The sequence below is a fragment of the Vanacampus margaritifer genome, chromosome 14 (genome assembly GCF_051991255.1).
Source record: "Vanacampus margaritifer isolate UIUO_Vmar chromosome 14, RoL_Vmar_1.0, whole genome shotgun sequence".
Classification (NCBI taxonomy): Eukaryota; Metazoa; Chordata; class Actinopteri; order Syngnathiformes; family Syngnathidae; genus Vanacampus; species Vanacampus margaritifer.
In genome coordinates, this window is record NC_135445.1 from 14,890,769 (window position 1) to 14,915,901 (window position 25,133).

The following is a 25,133-nucleotide window of genomic DNA, read 5'->3' on the forward strand; positions in this document are numbered from 1 at the left end:
TGCGCCTGTTTGTTTTCACCGTATTAAGGAAGCATTTGCATTGCATTGCATTGGGGAAGTATCAGAAATGTCCGGATGTTCGGAGAGGACGAAGTTGTGTTGCTGACGTCGGTCACAATTGTTTATGCCAGCAATGGGGTATTTGCCACGGAGGAGGCGGGACTTCCGACTTCCGGGTGTCACACACTTGCGCTGGTACCGGTTCCTGTTTGCGACGTGTGGGCCGCGTCCCGGTGCTTGCGCTGCTTCCGCCCTTGTGCCCCTCAGCTGTGTATTCCCGTCGATGAGTGTAAGTGTGTAGTGTGTCTGTCTCAGTTCTCAGAAGCATTTCAGAGAATTGAGATGGTTGTGGGGCACAGGGGTGGGGGTGCGAGTGTTGGGACGCGGACTGTTGTGTCTCAGCAGTGGCCGGGAACGGCGTGGGTGTGTGACTTACGGAAGTCGGAAGTCCGTGGCATCTACCCCATATGAACGGTGGACACACATTCTTCAAGACGAGTCAAGTCATCTGTTGCACCGGGACCAAGGTTATTCTAGTTAACATAATGAAAAAACTAAAACTAAAATTCAAAAAAACAATCCCACTCCCACTTCCTCCCACTTTCTAAAAACATGCGTGGCAGGTTAATTGAACACTCTAAATTGTCCCTAGGTGTGATTGTGAGTGTGGATGGTTGTTTGTCTCGGTGTACCCTGCGATTGGCTGGCAACTAGTTCGGTGTACCCTGCCTACTGCCTGAAGCCAGTTGGCTTCGGCTCCAGCAAGCACCCCCGTGACCATTGTGAGGAATACGTTTTTAAGAAAATGGATGGATGGATGCATAGGATAAATGTAAAAAAAAAAAAAAAAACTCAAAACGAAATAAAAATTAACTAAAATGAAAATTCAAAAACTATAAAAACCCTGCCCGGGACAGGCGACAAGCTACCTGGAACAACTTCAAAATAAAAGTGTCCCAAGGCTTTGCGCTCCACTTATTTGATAAGGTAAGCTTTATTTTGACGTTGGCCTTCTCTCCGCATTGGTGGCGTGTTGCCAGACAATATGTCAAATATTACCCGTAATGTAAACTGTTTACTTCGCTGTAAAATCGGGAGACATCACTGACCGGGAGACAAGCGGGAGATTGGCTTGTCATTCGGGAGTCTACCGCTTGAATCGAGGAAGTTGGCAATCTGTGTACTATAAAATGATGACTGTGCACAGGTGTAAAACCAAGGCCCTGCGGCCAGATGTGGCCCGCCAGATCATTCAAATCATTTGTCAACCATGAATCCCTGCTAAAATCTACCAACATTTCAAAATGTCATGTGCAATAAATAATGTTGAGATTTTGCAATAATTTTTTGTCACCCATTTTACAGTAATTTCAAAATTGAACAAACTATTACCCTTGTGATTTCAAAACTAGTAAATCATCAGCTTGTTTGTAAATGACGGCAATGTGTAAAATAGCCGCTAAGTGGCAGTCGCACGCCGTCAGCCAAGTGTTGTTGAGGTGAGGAGGCAATTAAGGTTGAAAGATTTCACCTGCTTATTTTCCTCACCGTCTGCAACACTTGGTTGGCACGTCGAACGTTATGTGCTGCGCCGTGTGGTGCTGTTGTTCAGATCTCAATTATTTTTTCATGTTAGTTTGCTTTTAACAATGTTTTTCATGAGTATTGCTGTTGTTGGGCGTCTGTTCAGGCATTTGTTTCAATAGGATGTGGACTCATCTGTCAAGTAATTGTTTCCAAACGTTTAGCACCCTTGGTACGTCTTTTTTGTCTTAAGTTGTGTTCTTTGTTGATGTGTGCTGTTTGTTTTCTGTTTCATTAAGTTTAAAATGTATGTTTTTGCTTAGTTAAAATTAGTTGTGCATGTGCATGATTTATTTTTGAAAGTGTTCATATTTTTATGCATTAAAGTGTGTGTAGGTAATTATTTAGGGTTTCTTATGTTGTAAATTTGCCATTAACCCTTTGCTTTCTTTCTGTATTTCAATGAAATAGTTTCAAAGTGTCTCAAAATAAAGCACCCATATGAAACGTTCCACCTTGTCTTGACCATTTCTGCCAAAGGCAACTACTTTGTGTGTGTATATGTCATAATTTGATGAGGTGAATAAACATTTATTTGGTTTCTTTCATAACAGCCCTCTGACGTAAGACAAAACTACAAATGGGCTTGCGACAAAACTGAGGTTTACACCCATGAGCTGTTGTAACATATTTATCACTCCGCTGACCCCTATTGGAGCCATTATCTCTGGAATTGGAATTAAGAAATCATTGAATTTGTAGAAATTTGTTGATAAGCACATATAGAACCTTTTTCAGGGTTAATACTGTATGTAGAAAATAATTCAGAGCCAAAATGGTGGGACTCAAACTTTTATTGAGGACGTATTTCAGAAAATAATTTTACAAGACATTGAGATGGACGTATTGTGACATGTTGTGTCTTCTTTACACACAGATCCAAACAGGGGACACCTGAAGGTTCTGGTGAACTGGCCTGAATTTGTCTGTACTGGACATCAGTAGCTGGGCATTAGTACAAGGATGAATGAAACCTCCATTAAACAGGATTTGAAGTTATGTTTTATAAAAAATTTGAATCAGCACCCTTCACAACCCCTTATCTAACAACACTCACTGATGCAAAACGTTTGATTTATACAAATAAAATCACGAGCGCAGATACTTTGAAGTCATTCAATATGCATCATCTTGTAAAAGCCAACCAAATGGATCGGAAAATGCAAATTAGCAGTGCACAAAATGACAAATTGACATCAGTCAATGATGGTTTAGTAGTTCACTTGCCTGACTTCCATCTGGACAGCATGAGTTCATTTCACACACATTGAATGTGAATGTGTCACGGCCGATCGAGTGAGCTGGGATACGCTAGTCAGCGGAGTAATTAAGATTATCAAAATATATTATGCATCATATAATGCATCATTATTATGACACATTAATGTTCTACACCACTGTTAATCTACAGGTACGAATAATAAACATATTATTGTTACATACATAGTGTCTATCAAAACCGAGCCATATTTTAGGCCACATTTTCTGTAGTGTAGGTATTAGTGAATTTCATGTTGTGGCCTGTGAGTGTGTACCAACTATTCCAACTAAGAATATTAATGTTGTGGTTACAGGATACACTTTGGCTGTTACCAGGCATCACTCTGATGCATTCGAGACAAAGGGATTAGAAAAAGCAATTGTTTAAATTAGGCTGACCATAATTTAAAAAAAAAAAAAAAGGACACTCGACCTGTCTGATGTGTTACATTTGCTCTGAACACGAAAAAAAAATAGCCCAATACGTTAAAAATAACCAATCCATATAATGCAATTGCCGCACTTGATTAATGAACTTATTTATTTTTGTTACATATATCAAGAACGCAAGAATGGAGGACACCGACCGTTCCAGATGTACAGTATCCAGATACAGTGGTAACTCTGAGTTTTAACATAATTCGTTCCTGCAAAGTGTTCAAAGTCCGAATTGTTCAACCTCCGAACATTTTTTCCCATACTTCGAATTTCAAAAGTGAGTTCAAACTTCGAGGCTTTTTTTAACTCCGATTTTTTGGGTTGAAGTCCGATTTGTACGAGTTCCGAGACGTTCAAACTCCTAGGTTCCACTTTATACAGAATCTACAGTACCTCAAATGACATATGGATTAGGAATGAACCTTCAACTTTGGTGCTGACTACCTGTTAAAGATAGCATCATCATCACTGGCAGGATAAGTGCTGCTTCGTGTCACTCTAGAAAAGTGGTGCTCAACTTCAGTCCTCGAGAATCCCTATCCAGCCTGTTTTCCATGTTTCTCTCCATTAACACACCTGATTCATGATCAGGATCGTTATCAGGCTTCTGCAAAGCTTGCTGATGAGCTGATCATTAGATTCAGCTGTGCTGCAGGAGGGAAACATGGAAAACAGGCTGGATAGGGGCTCTCGAGGACCGAACTTGAGCACCCCTGCTCTAGATAATGCTTGCAGTTAGCAACTTGGCAAGGTAACATGGGTAATTTACTAGTAATAGTTTACTCGCCCACGCTGTAAAAAAATAATTAAAAACATGTTAAAAAAAGAGGGAAATTTGTGTTTTCTGGTGGGTTACATTGAATAGTGGGCCCCCGGGACAATTGTAACATGTTTGACATTTTGACATCTAATTCTAACTTTGGGCCCTTGTCCAAACTGCTATGCAAACTACTTCAAGCGTCCACTAATAAATGGCATGGAAAATATCCGTGTCAGTTATTTGTCAGTTTTTTTCCTCTATACCTTTTTTAAATGATACTTTTTACTGTCTGGCTTTTAGTAAGGGCCAAATGCGCTAAATTTCAGCCTGCATGTCAGTGTTTCTTCAGTAGAGACTTGAGTCAGAGCAAAAGCTTCTTCAAATGTTCTTAGATTTTACGGCCAACTATTTTTCCCAATAAAAATCTTAATTATATTAAGACATTCAAGTAAAAATTAGCTTCTGGCAAATTATGTAATTTTATAAATGAGCTCTATGGAAACGCTTTAAGGCGTGTTTACAGACAGAGGGTGGATTCAAAAAAAGAAAATACTATCTTGCGTTCCTGTTGCCTGCACTCACTTTTCAGAGAGCCAGCCAGTAGCATGAGTCCGAATCAGTATATCAAAAGATTAGCAGCCCCGACCGCCCTGGCGGTATTCGCCCTTCTCTTCATGCAGCCGGAAGAGCCACCAAGCTCGTTCGTGGACACCTCCACTTGGAGGGACACGCTGTTGCAAGGCACTCCAGTGGGCATCATAGCATGTGTTTCCCTCTTCTTGTTGGTCTCCGCGTACAAACTGCTCTTCAGCCCATTGGAGCTGCTCAAGGCACCGGATGATGTGGGATACATCGTGGAGGACGGCCGCTCCAAGGCGCGCACCGCTAATGATGTGCGCCGCCGCAGGACAATGGGAGACCTTCCCCCGGTCTACCCAAACGGCTGGTACCGAGTGCTGGATTCTCACACGCTGGAGAGAGGAGACGTCAGAGATGTGACCATGGTTGGTATGTAGCCTACAACTGCATTCAAATTAGATCATAACAGTTCGGTGTAAAACTCGCTAAACTTGTAGTGCGATGGATTACACAATAAAAATTAGGTTCGATTTGATTAATCTCTAGAGTACAAAGTAACTGAAATTGTTTGAATTTAAGGGCTCTTGTAGCATTTACACAATGATGGCTGAGTTGAGATAACTTAAAATGATGCATGCAAATTGACTTTATTTTGTTAATGTTTCTTTATTCTGTCAGAATGCAAATCACGATTCAAAGTGTTATCCGGGTACAATATTGAACACATTTGTTTACTGTGGCGCTTCATATCGTAGCCTACACTACTAATTAAACTGAAGCATGCTAACCGTTTATGTTTGTTGTGAAATTTGGATACTTAGTGACATTGTCTTGTCTAACAATGCCTCATTGTTGACAGCTTTTCACACGTGTATGTAGTGTGTAGGCTTGTAGCCAGAGAAACATAACTCCCTTAACTCATTCACTGCCATTGACAGCTATAAACGTCAAAAATTCATTTAAACTATTTCTATTAGTTTAACATTTTTTCCCACTTTTGTTAACAAGAGTATGAAAACCTAGAAAATAAACTTTATTGTACATTTAGAACAGATATGAAATTTGTGATTAATAAAGAGTTAACTAGTGAAGTCATGCGATTAATTACAATTAAAAATGTTAATCTCTTGATGAGATGATTATTAAAAATTAGGGGCGTCAGGCGATTAACATTTTTAATCGTAATTAATCGCATGACTTTCAATAGTTAACTCACAATTAATCACAAATGTTATATCTGTTCTAAATGTACAATAAAAACATCTAGGTTTTCATACCCTTGTTAACAAAAGTAGGAAAAAATATGTTAAACTACTCGAAATAGTTTAAATGATTTTTTTACGTTTATAACCGTCAATGGCAGTGAATGAGTTAATCGTGTAATTCTTAGTCTAGCTACAACCATTTGTGAAAGCCTAGCACTTGTCTTGAGTAGTCACAAAATTAATACCACTTGGAGCTCATGACGATTAGTTTACAGTATTGATACTGACCAGAATGGTCAAGGGAAAGATGGCTCAAAAGTTCCCAAATAAAGTAAGGTTGAACTTGTGAAAGCTAGCAGGGCATGGCCCTTCTGAGCAGATGTCAGAAAATTTAAAGATGTCACTTTTGATCCTTCGATGTTGGATCTTCGTACTCTGAGGCAGAATTGACTTAATGGGAAAGATTAGCTACATTTAGACCATTTTTTCATCCTGTGTTGTCACACATGAATAAAATGACAACTTCTTTGTCATAATAATCACCCCCCCCCCATTAAATATTATATTATTCTTAGACAATTGCAACAATTTCCTAATTTTCCAATTTAATTCACAACATTTTTCTCATAATAATGCAACTTTATTCTGTTCAGCCATCATCAATTAATTAATTCTTCTCTGTACAAGTCTGTTTTGGCTTTTTAGCTAATTAAAAGTAGGGAAATAAATTAGATCCATTAATTTGATGATGCCCTGTTCATTTGTCCTTAATGTGTGTGGTGAATGAGTGTTATGCTTTCATGTAGTAATATTATTTTTAGTCAACTTATTCCCACACTCATTTAACAGTAACGTTAAAATGTTACATACAAATTGTTTGTAAAGTTAATAAAGGATTCATTTTAACAATGCCTTTGAACAGATTATTTCTGTTATTATTTCCTATATGGGATAAATGACTTGGAAAGAGTAGCTGGATTATGTCTGAAATCTCTGAGGAAATGTTGATATAGTTTTTGTTTTTGGTATTTAGGTCAGCCATATACTAAATCATTGATTCAATAAATGTATAATGCCAAAACACTTCATTGGGATAAAGCTTGTTAATGTTGGAATTTATTGCTATATTAATATAAATTTAAGTTAATAATCTGACTCCAATTTGTGACCTTACCAAACTATCACTCATCCAACAATAGCATGCTCGTTCTGCAATAGAAAGGTATCAGGAAGCCGGCATTTTCACACACGAGTGGATTTATTCCTAACATTCAAATCTAATACAAACAGCTGGGGTCCCGGGTCCCTATCAATACAATTCTGTACGCCTCTGTTGCCACCAGCAGACGTATTCTCATCCGAGTTGCCCCAGTGAATAGTTATACTACACAATATGCAAATCACACAAGATAAAGACATCCTAACATAATTCTATTGGCTATGTGTTACTGCAGTTTTAACTTTAGCTCTCTATGATTGGACGTCCTTTCTTCGCCAAGTTGTTTTCGGGCTGCTTCTGGCTGGAATCTCCCCCAGACTTCTGGCCTCCGGTCTTATCTCGTCCTTGAAGCTGGCTCCTGTTTACTCTGAAGCACTGCATTTTTGTACATCCTTACTCAAACCCTTATTTCCTTTATTCCCATCTTTACAAGCTCTTATATTCCTTTAATCCCTCTCATGACCTCAGACGACTGAGGTCATCACTCACATACCTTATTTTATTATTAAAGACGAGCTAAAAAAACACTAGCCATTAAGCTAAAAATCTATTAAACACGAGCTAAAAAAACACTAAACAATCAAAAATGAATAAACATCAATAAAGATTTCACTCTTATAAAAAATCTATAAAAAACTTCACTTCTAATAAAAAATTACTACAAAACTTTCACTTCTAATAAAAATCTATAAAACTTTCACTTCTAATAAAAATCTATAAAAAACTTTCACTCTCTCTCATGGCCGCAGGTCCCTGAGACCACCTTCACATACTTACATCCCGGACTCCCGGAGGGCGACAGCTGTCTCCGCTTCCTGGGGGTCCTTCTGTGGGATCATCATATACTGACCACCCGGGGGTAGTTGCCCCAACGTGCGTTCAATTGTCTTAACAGTCAATGATCTGATACATGGAATACAACAACATCCGCATAACACCATGATAGCCTGAATGCTCTTTCATTTTATTACTTAGCGTGCGCAGACCCTCCAATGCCTTAGTAAGGCGACCATCAGGAGATGTATTGTTGGGGATCAGAGTACAACACTGCTCCCCAAAAATACCACACACTCCTCCTCTTTCAGCTAACACCATATCTAAACTCATTCTATTTTGGAATGCCATAAGAGACGTGGCTGCTAATTGCTCGTGCACTGCCTGGAGTGCCGAAGTGGTAAAGTTCGCCAATCGTTGGACATTATAGTGGACATAATTAATCCGGTCCACATTTTTGTTTACTGTAATAAACAGAAAAATACTCTCCCATCCTGCCGCCACTTGATCCACCAATTTGTATTCATCAGGGACCCCTCTCGGAACTCCAATTGCATCTATGTATGTGGGGTCTCCTGCATTCAACCATTCTTGCATGTCCCTTTTCTTCCTCCCAAGGAAGGGGATTCTTCCCCACTGTCTAACTCCTTCCCAATTTATCCTAGCCATGTCTAATGCTGTCACACTAATTGGCATGATCAGCGTTACTAGGGCGCACTTACCTGAGGCATTGGGGGGAAGCCTATCGTACAACACTCTCTCTCCACACCACAGCCAAACATCAGCACGAGCGAGAGGTATTCCTGCTGGCAAAGACACATTTTCATTACACCATGACTCCTGGATGTTTCCAATCCCAGGGCCACTCCCATGTAACTTTAGGCAGGTAAAATTTTGTTGTGCAACATGGATGTCAAAAATGGGCTTTTGCTTTTCCATATTTGTCAGTGGAGAGGCCGAATCCAATTGGCTGCACTTTCCTTGGCCAATTTATCTAACAAATCAAGCCATTGTTGAGTCCAGTTGAAAATTGTCACCCAAGTGTTCACCTGTGTCGGTTGTTTACACTTCAGATTTAACAGTAGTTGTTGTGTCTGTGTCAGCGTCTTACCACCATCTTGCTCTGCTTCATACCATACCTTTCCATTACAGGAATGATACACCATCACTCGTTCTCCTTTCGTTCCATCACTTCTATCATCCCGCACCATATGTTCAAACGCTAACATAGTCCACACAAAGCACAAGCCTGCAAACAAAATAGTCAATAAAGTTAAACATTTGCATCGTCGTCGATTTTGTTCAGACACTTCCGAGTCCGATTTTGATCCAATTCTCGCCATCGACACATTCCCTCTCTTGACCTGCCCGTCCGGGCAGTCAATCTTTAAGCTCACCATTGGCAGGCACAAAGTCTGGGGCCGGGCGCAACTGTGAGTAATGGCACCACTTTTGTGATCGCTTGCACCTCATTTGGGAGGCCGTTCAGCATCGCCGTCCTGAACATCATCTCAGCTTCAGGGTAGCTGCCTGGGTGTTTACCTGTGGTCTCAATCCACAGCTCCAATGCCTGAGCATAATGTTACTCTTTACCGTACATCAAATTTCTGTATTTTTAACGCTGGTTTCTTATTATAGCAGTGTAAATCATTTAAAAACAACATCATCTTAACTCAGAACTATTCATGTCCGGCCGGGCCATGAACAGTCTGAGAAGAGATTTATACTTATACCTTAAATAAACACTGCAGTTCATTTTTAACAACTTGTCACCCAGGTGTGTCAATGTTCCTTCCACACCTAAATGGCATATTCCATGGGCTCTAGAAATTATACTTTTCAATTGTTTCTGAGATGGAACATACTTACCGTATTTCTGCTATAAGGGTCGTCTTTTGTCATCTTTGTAGAACTTATTTTTCCAACTCCCATCCTCTTCATTCGCTGCCTGTAAATTCCTCACACCAAACTTCATTCTCACATCAGACAGACCAATCATTCTCACATCAGACTTCCTTTTCAACCATACACAGACAGACCAGTCATTCCCCCATCTGATAAAGATCAATTTTGATCATTTCAGACCTGAATGTGAAAACTGCAGCCGCTTCCAAATTGCTGCTTCAAAGAGGAAAAACAGACACCTTGTGTCCTGTAGATTAAAAAACAACCAAATTGTGACAATTTGGCCAACACCAGAACTATAAAAAGATCTCCAGCTGAGCTAGCCAGGAGCCATAAAAACAAAAGCCTTTGAGGCAAGAGTTTGTAATGTAAATTTGAATTCTGTAGATTAGAAAAACAACCAACTTAAGCAGATGTAAATTAAGATACTGCAGCGGAGGACCTTTAGGGTCAGGAAGAGATGAAAAAAAAGATTTAAAATAACCCCATTAATCTATTGCAGGTCACGAATCTTCCAAATATCTGCCATCTCAACTAATAAAAGAAACGAGTTATAATCAGAAAAACAAAACAAAATCCCTACTTTACACCAACCAAAAAGTATTCTTAAAATGCTAACTAACCTCACCTCTTCTACAGAGTAGTGGGGGCTTGTAAAAACACAGCAGGGAACTTTGCCTTTGTGCATTCCCCGTGGAATCCAAAGATCAGTGCTGTTGAGCTTAATCAAAATTAAAAATTTAACCATCAAATTTGCCGTAAGTGTTCCATATCTGAGTGAGTCCACTCTGAGAAGCCAAAATTATAAAAGAGAAATGGGAAAAAATAGAAGGCCAAATTCAACAAGCATCAAACAACGGAAAATATAGTATTTAAAGATTAGACTAAATTTTATACTACCCTAATTCACATAAGCTGTTCTCAATTTCCGAAACTGCGTTGCTATAGATCACATCTCCTTTTCCGACACAGTACAGAGTGCAAACTGTACCCAAAACAGACCAAAATATGACTCAAAGGCCGATCTCAGATGACTCGAACTTTGAGTCCACACTGGAGTTCATATTCCTTCCTGTCCTTGTTGATAGCAGTTTATGCAGGGCAAAGTTCAAAGCAGGCCTTAGCTGTCACTGGAGACCGCTGACAGTTTCATCAGGACGGCTGTGATGAGAGTTTGAGATGTCTGCTCAAAGAGTTGATGGACATTTTGCTCAGATAATTCATAAGAGTCATTGAACAGTCTCATGGCGAGCGGATTTGCAGTATACCATCCTTTTCGCAGTCCGTGTGATCACTTCCCCCCCCGAAAGTGACCATTGTTCAGTTCGCCGTCCACTCTGTGCCCAACAGCCAGGTTATTCCAGCACGTTGGAGACACCCAAGAACAACACCTCTCGTCAAAGATTGAACCTGCCTGAAACACTTATACACTCGGAACAGACAGAGGGAGATGAGATCATAGCAAGATATTTATATGCTTGTTATAATTAAAAAAATAATAATTTTCTCAAAAAATATGTATTTTGTAGTTTCATCTAAATATGTTCTACATTATAGCAAGTAGTATTACTATATTTACGCATATGTCTACCATAGACTCCTTCTTCATTACATGTTACCTTAAATTATGCCTCCACATGGAGGGAAGTCTCAAATTCCAGGATTTCTCAGACTTCTAGAATGGGACTCAGATAAGGACAAAGGTTAAATCATTTTCACACCTATGAATGAGTTATCAGAGATGCAGGGGAAATCAAAAAATCTAAAATGAAAAGTCTATTTCAATTAAAATTTGGTTTTATTACTTATTCAACTATATTAAAAGTTGGTTTTATTACTCATTCAACTATAAAAACACAGACCAGATTTAAATAATAATAATAATAATAATAATATGGATAGTGGCCTGTAGTTATCATCTAGACCTCTTTATCTTTCCGCATAACAGGACCAATTTGATTTTATGACTAGAAGACCCCTGCTATTCACACACACAACAGACTACAAGTCCCCCAAATGGAGACTATGGGAGAGAGGACTAAACGTATCACACCCCCTTTCCTTTTTATTTAGTTTAATTTAATTTTAACAGACAACAGTACAAATCACCACCTTCTTAAAACAGCAGCTCACGGCCCCCATCCTCACAGACCTTTAGTCCCTAATCAAGCGTGGGGGGAAGAGCTTTAAAAATTGTCACAGACAAAGGCAGAATTCTCCCCTACTTTCAAAATATGCAGATTTCCTGCTTACCATTCTTTTTCACCCTTTTTTTTTTTTTGAGGACAAAGAATTTTGGAGGGAAAAAATTACTTTCCACCCATCTTTTCTTTCTTTCCTACACTTAAAAATCACTGTCTCAAACAAACTTACACTTCCATTCACTTAACTTCTGCACTTTCCTCATCGGCCATTTTGATTTCTAAAATCTCGCTAGAACATCACACAACACACCTTTCCCATTGTCAGAGTCACACAAACAGTCACAAACTCCCTGCAGGCACACAAACAAGGAAAAAAAAAATCACACAATCCACACATGCTCCAAACATTTCACCAACTGGGCTCAACAAACACTCACACACAACCTCCTCAACTTAATTCAGTGTCGTCTCAGTTGTTGAACCACAGACGAACACAAACCACTCCGAAGTGCGCACTCATTTGTAAAATACACCATTTATTCGTCTAATAATAACTTCACCACGTACTTATAGCTCAAAGGTCGACTTATTCGCGCACAATCCATCGCAACGTTACGGCTGCGACACAGACACGTCGCGCACAATTTAAAACAAACAACGAAAAAAACGCGTGGCCACAACACACCATGGAGCTTAACAAACAAACAAACGCGTACACTCAACAATTCATTTCTAAGCCAAGAGCTCTCGCTTGGTTCAAATTTTCCCCCCGGGTCATCTTTCACAGTCAACACTTCATCCAATTTATGTTCCAATTTCTTAATAGATGCGGCTGCCCGCAGCTAACTCATCCTTAGCCTTAAAAACAGATTCGCACAGTAGCATCTTACCAAAAACTCCTCTTCTGCGCAAAACTTGTACGCTGGCAGAGCCGCTAGCTTAGCATCAGTTTCCTCATTCTCAAAATCACAATCATCTCCACAAACACACCACATTTTACAACGGTGAGAACCAACCACTATCACAATTCGTGCGCATTCATACATTTAAAAGAGTTTCATACTTACGTTGACGCCGTGGTGGAAATGCGTCCAGCATCATGACCTCACTGTTCGCTTAGCGACCAATTCTGACTCTCGACCGGAAGTCTATACAAACCTCCTTAGTTACGGTCAATTTTTTCGTCCATAATATGTAGTAATTAGTCGTTTTTAATATTTATAAAGTCAGTGACGTCTCACTTATGATACTACGATATAACAGATCAAAACTATTCTCATTAATCCCCCCAGAAAAATATTTTTCTTTTTTTTTTTTCCAGACAAACACAAACAAGACGAAAACGAAACAGATATTAAATACCTTTTGCGCGATCAACAAATATATCCTGGATCTTCACGGCGACTTATAACACACAGCCCTCGAACGTAAAAAATTCACGGACGGCTAATATCACACCACGCACCGTCAATAAACGGGCGTTTAACACAGCAGACGTCTTGTGTGTTCAACACAGACCGCTGATAGCACAACACACACAACAGCACTCACTTAAGTGTGATCAACACTTAGCGGCTAATAACACACCTACAATCAACCCAAAAGCCAATCCCCCGTGGTACTCAACCTCTTTCTTTTCCTCTCTTACTTTCTATTCCACTAATCAACTGTGATTCCATTTTAGCGTAATGACCATTAATCTCCGACCAGACTTCAGGGGACCCGAGACCCTCATCACACTTTCTCTTCTCCGCCATCCTTAAATCCACTCGCACGTGTCCTAATCTCTTCTCTTGCAGTTTAATTTTAGTTTTTACATTCACACCGCTTCCACACTGATACGTAAATCCCAGATTTTAAACCGTATCGATACGTAAATCCCAGATTTTACACCGTATCTAACCACGAATAGTTGCGACCTATTCTAGTAGGTAAATCCCAGATTTTATACCCTACTAATGTCCACACTTTATACGTAAATCCCAGATTTTAAACCGTATCAAACCACGAACAGTTCCAAACTTATTCGAGTAGGTAAATCCCAGATTTTATACCCTACTAACACGTCCCACATTCCTTCCTCTCATAATTTAGCGTTGCCAATGTGCAGAATTTAAACAAAAGGAATCTGCTCACCTTGTTTGAGTATGGGCCCAAGAGGAAAACCGATCGGACGTGTGGCTTTTTCAGGTCGTCACCTGAGTGTGGACGTGGATCCCAGATCCTTGAGTCCCAGACTCTTGTGGTTTTCTCGAAGTCCCAGACTTCTTTTTTACCTCTCTTGCATCACGTCGGCGTCACCATAATTGTTGGAATTTATTGCTATATTAATATAAATTTAAGTTAATAATCTGACTCCAATTTGTGACCTTACCAAACTATCACTCATCCAACAATAGCATGCTCGTTCTGCAATAGAAAGGTATCAGGAAGCCGGCATTTTCACACACGAGTGGATTTATTCCTAACATTCAAATCTAATACAAACAGCTGGGGTCCCGGGTCCCTATCAATACAATTCTGTACGCCTCTGTTGCCACCAGCAGACGTATTCTCATCCGAGTTGCCCCAGTGAATAGTTATACTACACAATATGCAAATCACACAAGATAAAGACATCCTAACATAATTCTATTGGCTATGTGTTACTGCAGTTTTAACTTTAGCTCTCTATGATTGGACGTCCTTTCTTCGCCAAGTTGTTTTCGGGCTGCTTCTGGCTGGAATCTCCCCCAGACTTCTGGCCTCCGGTCTTATCTCGTCCTTGAAGCTGGCTCCTGTTTACTCTGAAGCACTGCATTTTTGTACATCCTTACTCAAACCCTTATTTCCTTTATTCCCATCTTTACAAGCTCTTATATTCCTTTATTAAGAATGTGTCATCTACATGTGAGAATTTGCGATTATAAAATTGGATTAGTGAGCAGCAAAATTTTTGACCTTGTGGCAGTCTACACTATTTAGGGACTTCTAAAAATTGTGATGCAGTATACTTTGACTAGAATCTGATGCTGCTTCCTCAGTCAGGACAGCCACAAATCTTGTTCTAATCTCAGAGCAACATTATCACTGTAAAGTGTCAAGTGTTAAACCCCATACTCTAATGACAGTGACGAAGACAAATTAGCCTGTAACAACTCTCGGATTTGATGTGCTATTTTAAATATATTTTTGAAGTTTAGCCACCACACAAAATCAAAATAAATATCAACAAAGATATGGATGGATGGGCCTGGCCTGGTTTTGTGACTTAGCAGGGACTACTGAAAATTAGTTCTTCTTACAAGCATCACATTTTCACATTATTTTAAAGACAATGTTATTTTATGTGATGAATGCTTGAAATGCGGCGTCATGGTGGTTGACTGGTTAGCACCTCCACCTCCCAGTGCAAAGGACGTGAGATTGAGTCCGGGCTTCTGCCTTCCTTATTTATTTATTTATTTATTTAGAAGACAGGCTCCAGCATGACCCTAGTGAGGATAAATTGTTCGGATGATGGATGAATGTATGTATGACTTGCAGTTCTGAAAGTGGGGGTGGCGGCCGTTCTGTGTGAAGTTTGCATGTTCTCCCCATGCTTCTATGGATTTTCTCCAAGTACTCTTGCTTCCTCCATCATTGCAAAACATGTTTCTTAGTTTAATTGAAGATGTGAATGTGAATGGTTGTTAATATGGAGGGGAATAAAGAATGTTGGTTTGATTTTGTAACAAAACAATAGGCGGGGAAAAAATAACCAAAATTTGTATGTCAGCGTAAAGTCTCAGGAAGGTGCCTTTCTAAAACCCAAATAAATGTCATCGTTAACACCATCTGCTCTAATATCTTACATTGTTGCTTTGTCAAAATGACTACTGTGAAAAAAGGTTATTGAAGCAACAAAGTCAGCGGTGGCCTAACGTTCATTCTGCAATTGCATCTCTTAGGTGTAAAGCTGGTAGTTTTCCGAGGTGAGGATGGGAAGGCCTACGTGTTAGATGCCTACTGCCCACACTTGGGTGCCAACCTGGCGGCGGGAGGACGTGTGATGGGAAACTGCATTGAGTGTCCATTCCATGGATGGCAGTTTCGAGGGAACGATGGCAAATGTGAAAGGATACCGTACGCTGAAAAAGGTAATGACCATTTCAGATGCATGTTTATAATCACTTCTGGAATTCAAAGAAAAATATTAAGTAATAAGATAATGTTGTTCAAGCAATAAAGAAAACAAATGCTTGAGCGTATGTTACTTTAGCCTTCTGTATTGTTGATGAATATATCCAGGTCCAAGTGTGCCACCAATCGGAGAGATTTCCCCAAAATAAGGAAGGTCTTTGGTGTACGACGGTATTGCCTTTAATCTATTTGTTCTTTAAGTGCCAGATTTTGCAAAGGTGGACACCTGGCCCAGCTGTGAAGTTAACGGTCAGATCCTGGTTTGGTTTCACTGTGATGGAGAAGATCCTCAATACACTGTTCCAGAGCAGGAGGAGATTACCAAGGGCCAGTGGGTCTATCGTGGAAGAACAGAACATTTTGTCAGTGCTCACATACAGGTACGTTCTTGTGATATATAAAAAACTAAACAAAAAAAACCAACAACTCTTTTACTGCTCACCTTGTGTGTAAAGCAACCTTAATGTAAGAATCATTTTCTTACCAACATGTAAATCAAAATAAGTTTGTGGAATGTGCCATTTTGAGAAAAAAGAAAATGTAAACGTCTCAATTTTTATTGCAAAAGTCCCCCTATAGTTCCTTATAGACTTGATATTGTGATGATGCATAACCGAGTTTTGCATTAAGTTGCCAGCGTCACTCTGCAGGACATTCCTGAAAATGCAGCAGACCTTTCGCACCTGACCCACTTGCACACGCCAGGCATCGTCAGCGGGGTCGATCTTCGCTACACAAACAGCAAAGCTTGGCAGTTTGTGCGACATGATTGGAAAGTATGTTTATTTGCGGCTAATTCATCTTTTCTCTGCCACCATGTTCACCTTCCTGGCATTCTTACAATATGTAAGCCTGATTCTAGAGGACATTGTGCCATTAAATTTGCACTTTGGTGTCTTAATCACACATGTGAAGCATATCACAGACATGTTAAGACATCTTGGCACTCTTTGAAACACTTTTTATATAAGAATTTGCGTTTTAAGTTATGTATTTTTCTCAATTCTATGTACGTGTGCGTGTGTTTTAATTCAAGGCTCAGTGGGCACCAGAGTTTTTTCCCAACAGTCATTGCTCTCAGATGCTGGTGAAACATTCCCTTTATGTGTTTGGATGCCATTGGCCGGTGTTGGATCTCCACGTTGTTGCTAGACAGGTACAAGAAAGTTGAAAGCATCTCACACTGTAAATCAACATTAAATCGATAGCTTGATAATGCATCTTCTTAGACTGCTGGCTTGTAACTGTAATTATGATAATAGGGTCATACTGGGTTACCTTCCTTAAGTGCACAAAGGTACACTCACTGGCTGACTTTAATTTATAAGACCCTTCTTGGCATGGCTCCATTTTATTTAAGGACCTTTAGACAGAGAACTGCAGGACGTTATGCATTACGGTCCTGTGACATTCTCCATCTTTCTGTTCCTCGCGTCAGAACTGAACTAGAGAAGAGATCATTCCGTTTTTATGCCCCCACAGCCTGGAACTCTGTACAGACTTAACTAAAGCTCTCAGGGCCTACTACAGTTGGAGGCTTTCGATCCATATTGACTGATAAACAGTGTGAGACCACTCAGTAGAGCCTGTGTTTATGATTTGTTATTTGTCCTTTAACGTGTATGCACTTTATTTTAAGACATCATACATTTGTAAAATGTATTTAAATGTATTGTATGTATAGTCTCAGTTTTAATGACGTTTGCTGTTGACCTCTTGGCCAGGTCACCCTTGTAAAAGAGATCTTGATCTCAATGGGTTTTTAGCTGGTTAAATAAAGGTGTATGTATACAGTATATATATATATATATATACTTGTGCACAGAACTGTACATTTGAATGCATCCACACAATTGACTGAAGCATGCATATCACATTGAAAACAAAACATTTGATGTGTTTCAGGTAGGACCAGGATTGGTGTTTCTGCAGTTTGACCACAGCTTCTTGGGCAGTGGAGTGATCCTGCAAGGTGTGACACCAGTGGAGCCTCTCTTGCAGTGTGTCTCACATACAATCTTCTATCAGTCAAACATTCCTGCCCCGGTGCCCAAATTTATCTTGAAAGGAGAATCTATTCAGGTAAAGCCTATTCGAAGCATTAGTTTAAAATGACTTGCATACCTTAACTGGAATCCTACATTTCTTCTTCTCCTCCTTCTCCTCCTCTTCTTCTGCTTCTACTGTCGTTTTGCCATTGCAAATACTTTTGCTGGGTAATCACCATCTTCTAAAATGGAGTGTGTGACAATATTCAATGATAGGGTAACAGGAGTATCTGCTACTTCTGTACCACTTAAAATTAATTTACCATTATGCCATCTTTTGTTTACTGTACCGTATGTTGTTTGTCTAGTTTGAGCGGGATGTGATGATCTGGAACAATAAAAAGTACATCTCGAAGCCTCTCCTGGTGAAGGAAGATTCAGCCATCCAGAAACACAGACGCTGGTACAGTCAGTTTTACAGCGAGAACAGTCCTCGACTCCAATACCAGCGGGACACTTTAGACTTTTGACCTCCCTTTAGTTACTTTATAAATATTTACTTTCAAGTTAAGCATAATTTGTGTATGTTCATAATTATTCACCTTATTTTTCTATAGAACTATAAAATAAATATTATATTATGGTACTCACAGTGCCCAGTTGTTATGCAATTAATTAAAGCCAATGCTATGTGTACCTGTAGTAGTGGTGGCAAAATCGAAACTGTGTTTGGTACGTACTGGAACCCAGGCAGAACTTGGGATTCAAATTGCGTTTGTAAATCTGTCTCAGAATCACAATGTCTCGTGACAGTTGCTGTTCCATTACGCGAAGTAAGTGAACATGTAATCCCTTTTCTAAAATTAAATAAAATCCTACCACTGCACTATATGAAAATTCCTGGTCCGAGTGGTATGTTTTTGCAGGTCATTCTTTTTCCTCTCTAATGCTTTCTGTCGAAACTTGGATGATGAAAGATGCCCTGTCGCAAAAAAACAAAAACAAAAAACAAAACCAGACTTGCAAATGTAGAAATTTGTGGTTAAATGTGATAGTACTATGAGTCTCATTAAAGCAATTAAGTCATTTTGGAAAATGATTATTTTTTTCAAAGGCAAAATCAAAACAAACCCATAATCAACAACAGTTTTTGTTGTTGATTATGGGTTTGTCATTTGTTCTTCTATAGGCCTACTTATTTTGACGGGGTAGGGTTTATGCAGTTTTCCCCCCATGATATTATCTCTTTTTTTTTTCTTTTTTTTTACAATTACAGTATATTGCCAGTTATGTAAATTAGGTGATGACAGATAGCCAATAGTTAATTTCCTTACTGTTGAGCAGAGCTGGCAACACTAATCTGCTTTTTGAATGTAATATTTTACAATTGGCCACCAGATGTCCCTGTGGGGAGATGTTTTGAACATTCCAACAGATCAATTCTTTTTCTGAATGAATTGTTACTAATGATGTGATCGTTTTAATGTTCCATTTCTGCCATCCCTAATGAATAGTGTTAAACTGCTATTATTACAATATCGTGTGGGGTCCAACTCTGAACATTTGGGGCACTATGTGAAAGAAGCACATACAGTAGATTAAGATGTGAAAAATAAAGAATAGACAAAGAAGAAAATAGATTCTGGTGTATATACAAATGTAATGATTGATGCCATGTAACTTCTGTGTGCTAGCTGCTAAATAAATTGAGTCAATAAAGGAATGCAAAACTGCTTCTTGAAAAGCCCACATACTGTCTTGGCAATGAGGATGGCGGAGCTGAACTTGAGCCAATCTTCACCCTTTCTGCAGAATGTCGAAGATCCACCGTTCAAAGCATGGAAACAGACTTTTTAGAATTAGTTGCTAGATTTCTGATTCATATCTAATGGAGGAACAAAACTGTGTATTAACCTTTTGCACGTGACTGTCATTGCCCTCATGGGAACGCCCCCTCGGGGACACTGGACGGCAAAAGAGCCACTTGCCTGTATTGTAACCATTGAATCTCATACAGCTTAAAGTCCTTCATCTAACTGATTATCTTTTAAAATGGTCATATCTTGCTTTGCGGTCGGTTGTACAGACAGACAAAGGAATAAACCAAATGTTGCTTTTTATCGCATACCTACCAATGACGTCAATTGATAGCAGCAATCAACAGAAAGGACTGGCAGCCCACAAAGTATTCACGGATTTGCAGCGATCATTTTTTTGCATGGTTAGTAGATTAATGTTGTAATTAGTAGATAAATGGTCATACATTTTACAAGTAAACGTACACTCTAACAAAGATTGTGCATTTGACTGTTTAATAATGGGGGATTTCGTCTTTGTGTTTGGAGTTTTAACTCTGGAGCTGGAGTCATATTCATGAAATTACTGCATAGCTTGCCACTAGCTTGTTCCATGCTAGTAAACATAGTAACATAACATCATCACAGCGTTTTAATATAGAATGGACTGTGTAGAAATAAGTCAATTAGCATGATAAACAAGTTTTACCTTTGCATTACGAGGTATATTGTCCCCCGGTGTGAGCGTAGCATCTCGTCACAGAGATTCAGCCAGCGACAAGCTTTCAAATCAGCCCCGGTGTAAGAAGAAGAGGCGGCATTGACTGCATAATGATATAGGTCGTGCGCTGTGAATTCCAGCTAAGTCGGCGATTTGATGAACTTGGTAAAAACAGCATGTAACAGATAATAAAGGGTTGTTTTCAAACTAGCTCCAACTTCAGTAAATATCGCGCTCTGTGAGTCCCGACTAAATGTGCAACTTCGGCTGACAGGCAACCTTCGGTTGAAGTAATAGATTCCATGGCTCGATGGGCAATAATAACTTTTCATTTGTAAAATAACAGTCGCTAAGTCACTAAGTCGTCCACGTCCACTTCCATTCAACATTTCCTTCCGCCGTTCGTCATAGGGCAGTCACGTGATCACGTGATGTCGGTCAATATTATATGTCAGTCGTGTTAATATATTGTATTGTAGAGTGGATATATTAACAAGCAACATGTTATCATGCATACATTTACTAGCCTATATGAGTCTAAATACACTGTAACAAATTGACTGAATAATTTACAAGACCTAGCTGGCAAAAAAGTTGCCAGCTAGGTCTTGTCTAATATGTCAGTATATTATTCTATTTTACAAGTATTTACTGTATATAAATTACAGTTACTTACCGTATTTACCTTTACAGCAATTCACTATAATCTAGTTTACAACCATTTCTTGTATACTACGGAATTTAAGCTGCCATTAATTTACTGTTAATACATAATACAGTATATCGTAAAATCCATCCATCCATTTTCTTAACCTCTAATTCCTCAAAAGGATGGCTGGAACCAATCCCAGCTGGCTACAGGCAGTACTGAACTGGTTGCCAGCCAATCGCAGGGCACACAGAGACGAACAACCATCCACACTCACAATCACACCTATGGACAATTGAGCGCTCCATTAACCTGCCATGCATGTCTTTGAAATATGGGAGGAGACCGGTGCAACCGGAGAAAACCCACACAGGCACAGGGACAACATGCAAACTCCACCCTGAAAAGCTGAAGCCCAGACTCTATCTCACTCCCTCAGCCACCGTGCCGCCCTCATTGTAAAATTAATCCTTGTTCTGCAGCCGAGTGCTTAAATGAACGTTAGCTGTAATGTTGCCTGTTTATCGGAGAAATGCGATGTGAAGACGATGCAGACTGCCCTCGTGTTAAAATATTACTCACCAATTCCCTGAATCTTTGTCTTTGCTACGGTGACACTACAGGGTCCGCTATTTGCTTCTTCTCCTATAGAGATACCAGCCAAAACCAACAATCTTTACAGTATTTACCTGTAATTCACATATATACATGCCAAAACAGTGGCAAATTACAGTACTTTGTTTCTACCCACAATGCTCTTTTGTTTTACCCATAATTAATTGCTGTGTAGAGTTAATTACCGTAAAATTAAAAAACAAGATAATGCTGTAAATTTTTACTGTCGATTTTACAGAAATGTGTTACAGTGTATACTTCATAGACTCATGAATTCAATCCCAGCTGTATCTCAATTCACATGTCACATGATACCTGTGTTCATTTTCCTGTTGGAAGAAATTTATGTTGAGAAGATTATGGATATATGGATGAACTTCAAGCAAATGACAATGGCTTATTGCAGACCAGATTCCCTGTTAATATATAATATAATAATATAATATATAATAGAAAATGGAAAAAAATATATAAATGTAAGTGAAAATTATCATTTACAGTATAGGCTGCGCTTCAAAGATGCTGAAAGTTTCTAGCTAACTGTAATACAGTGCACTTACAAAAAAAAATACTGAATTTATGTCCTATGGGTTTGGAGGCAGTGATGTTATTTTGGGGGGGCGACATGGCCAGACTCATAATCCTAAAATGAAAACAATAACCCAAAACTTTATTATTTTCAATATGAGCTGCTCTGCGCCCATCCTAAAGGCATCAAGTTAAATTATGACAAATAAATGGTACTCTCTGCTGACTCAAACTGTCACTCTTACTGCTCACATCTAGGCTTAATCAGTATTATTTTCAAAATTCTGCTCGTCGTGGCCACACATGCTGGCATGAGGAACTCCTCTCCCTGGGTCCATTGCCAAGCGGTGCTGGAGGGCACCGGCGCCCTCAAGCTGTATTCGGAGTATCGATGATCAAAGTGGCATGCAATTCATATTAATGTACTTTAACAACAATGTAAGGAAAACTCGAATCGAGATCGGCCAATATGAAACATCTAAAACGTAAAGCATCAGCTCTCTTGCTGACAGAATCTGCTGCATGAAACAAATAAATATGAGAGAGTGTTTTTAATTTTTGATTGCTAGATATTTAATTCAATTTGTATATTGTATTTGTATTTATTTTCACCTTTATTTTTTATATATATATATCATTTTTTCAACTTTATTTATCTATTTATTTTTACTTTTATTTATTACATGTTACTTAATTCATTTATTTATGTATTTAAGTATGTACATTAAAAGTGGTCAATTTCTTTCACACTGGTATCACAATTAATGGTCAAAAAGTTACTTTAAAATTGGCCTGCTTTATAAAGGTATTATGGTCAGTTTGACCTGGATCAAAAATAATTGCTTGGATTCACTCTCTTCCTTGATCATAGAGGATTATTTATCATAATAATAATAATTATTATTATTAAATTTACCATGTTTGGACACGTTTATGAAATGTGCCCTCTGTAGTTTACGCAGCACAGTAGCACACACAGAATGAGGTATACCTGTACTCAGCTGCTGCATGTACTACTGCAAGCAGAATTTGTGTGACATGCTTGTTTCCTAAATCCCAATAGGAAAACTGCAGGCTCATCATTATAATGATTCCATGTAAATTTGGGACAGATGACTATGCTGCCAAACACATTAGGCAAAGGACTTGGAGGGCCTGTAGCAAAGGCAGACAAAATCAGGCAACACGCACTAATTAATTTACTCCCAAAACAAGCTGCTAAGGGTTATGTTAAGTTTATTTATACACATGGACTCACTACTCTGTAAGAAAGAAATAATGTACTTTTTCAACACAGTGCCATTTGCTCGATATGATGGAGCACCTGTGTAATACTGAGTCAAGTGCTTGTGTCAGAAACTGAATTGCAAAGTGTTAAAAAAGCAAAGGGTTTAGACAGAGTAATTTTCCAACATCAGGACAGCTGTTGGGAGAAAGGCAAAACGGGTGACAAATATGACAGATGGGATAACCAAAGGACATCTGTTCCACTGCAGTAAGACTTGGCCGGCATGAATTATCCTCACTGTAGTGTAGTGTCAGTAGGTTGTTTTGCCTCACAAATTGGCACGAGGGTCCCATCTGCAGCGAGCTGTTTGACTGGCACGGAAAGCTCAGTGTCACCTTCCTAGGCTGCAACCACGCACTGAGCCAAAGAACCTTGGCTCACTCACTGCAGTGCCCTTTTTGTCCTAAGGCCACTGCATTCCCACAATGGGCCACAAGGGGAAGACGTAGAGTGACAAATAACTGAACACGTTCTTTTCACTTCCTTTCCTTTCCTTTATTTATTCTTCTCTTTCTTCTACTTCTTTTTTTAAAGCATTTTTATAATGAAGATACTGAATTTCACAAGCCTTTAAGTACACATTTGATTGTTTGGCAGCAAATAGTAGGGCACATTTCGACAAACAACCTCTCACACACGTAATTCCATAATGTTTATGGAATGTGGGAGGAAGTCCTTGGAGCAGGTATGGGCGAATGGTGGGACACTTACACAACCACACTCCCCTTGTGGCCCCTTGATTAAAACAAACAAACAAATAAATAAATAACTTAATTAATTAATTAATAATTAAATTTGGCATTTTCTATACAGAATATATTTTTTTACAACCCTCCCAAAATCTTCACACAATAGTATGTGGTTATTTTGTTGTTTGTTTCAAAGCCTTTGTTGTTGGGTTAGGATGCTGGATCTTTCATGAAAAATGAAATATATTAAGAGCACATATTCTGCACATATACACATACTCTGTCCATAACAAAATTGCATTTTTGTCATGCATCTGACTAGGAAGTGCAAGTTCCTATGTGGCGAATATCTGATGAAAAATTGCGGTCCCCTCCAATATTTAAATTGTCCATCTCTGACAATAACATTGCCTTAAAGTGGAAACAAAAATTTCAATTTATTCAAATAATCTTAATTAATATTTAAATAAACAAAATCACACACTTTTGTTAAAGAAACAAAAAAAAGACCACTGGATTGGCTAGAAATTGACAAAACAAATACTGTACTACTACTACTACCACTACTGCTAATGAAAATTCAGCATTTCCTTATTTTTGACATATATTAACAAATTAATTACACTGGCCTGGTGGTGGTGGTGGTGGTGGGGGGGGGTCGATAATGGTACCCTGAACTTAAAAGATGCACATCCATTTTTTTTCAATCTCGCTGCAAGACCTAAAATTGGTGACACTGACCCCTGAAAGAGAATAGATGCAATTATTTAAACATATATATATTTTAGAATAAATTATTTGCAGATTTTTTTTAATCTACTATTGTTATT

At 38.9% G+C, this 25,133-nt stretch overlaps 1 protein-coding gene and 1 long non-coding RNA gene across 2 annotated transcripts; one reads left to right on the forward strand and one right to left on the reverse strand.

Annotated features, from left to right (window-relative positions):
- Positions 1 to 4,630: 4,630 nt before the first annotated feature.
- On the forward strand, positions 4,631 to 18,999 carry LOC144063627 (cholesterol 7-desaturase nvd-like). The gene is made up of 7 exons (XM_077585351.1): positions 4,631 to 5,050; positions 15,798 to 15,986; positions 16,231 to 16,409; positions 16,680 to 16,805; positions 17,066 to 17,185; positions 17,935 to 18,111; positions 18,386 to 18,999. Exons 1-7 carry the CDS (start codon positions 4,648 to 4,650, stop codon positions 18,545 to 18,547), a joined length of 1,356 nt encoding a protein of 451 aa, XP_077441477.1. The 5' UTR covers positions 4,631 to 4,647; the 3' UTR covers positions 18,548 to 18,999.
- LOC144063628 (uncharacterized) lies at positions 7,066 to 14,931 on the reverse strand. Its single transcript, XR_013296609.1, has 2 exons — positions 9,689 to 14,931; positions 7,066 to 9,068 (listed from the first exon to the last, which is right to left on the reverse strand). It is a non-coding gene; the product is annotated as an uncharacterized LOC144063628 (long non-coding RNA).
- Positions 19,000 to 25,133: the final 6,134 nt, after the last annotated feature.

Excerpts from the sequence above, each read along its gene's own strand:
- LOC144063627 (XM_077585351.1), top strand. The coding sequence starts at position 4,648 with ATGAGTCCGAATCAGTATATCAAAAGATTAGCAGCCCCGACCGCCCTG. Across the intron at positions 15,987-16,230 it reads GATACCGTACGCTGAAAAAG|TGCCAGATTTTGCAAAGGTG; the intron begins GTAATGACCATT and ends TTGTTCTTTAAG. Across the intron at positions 18,112-18,385 it reads TGAAAGGAGAATCTATTCAG|TTTGAGCGGGATGTGATGAT; the intron begins GTAAAGCCTATT and ends TTGTTTGTCTAG.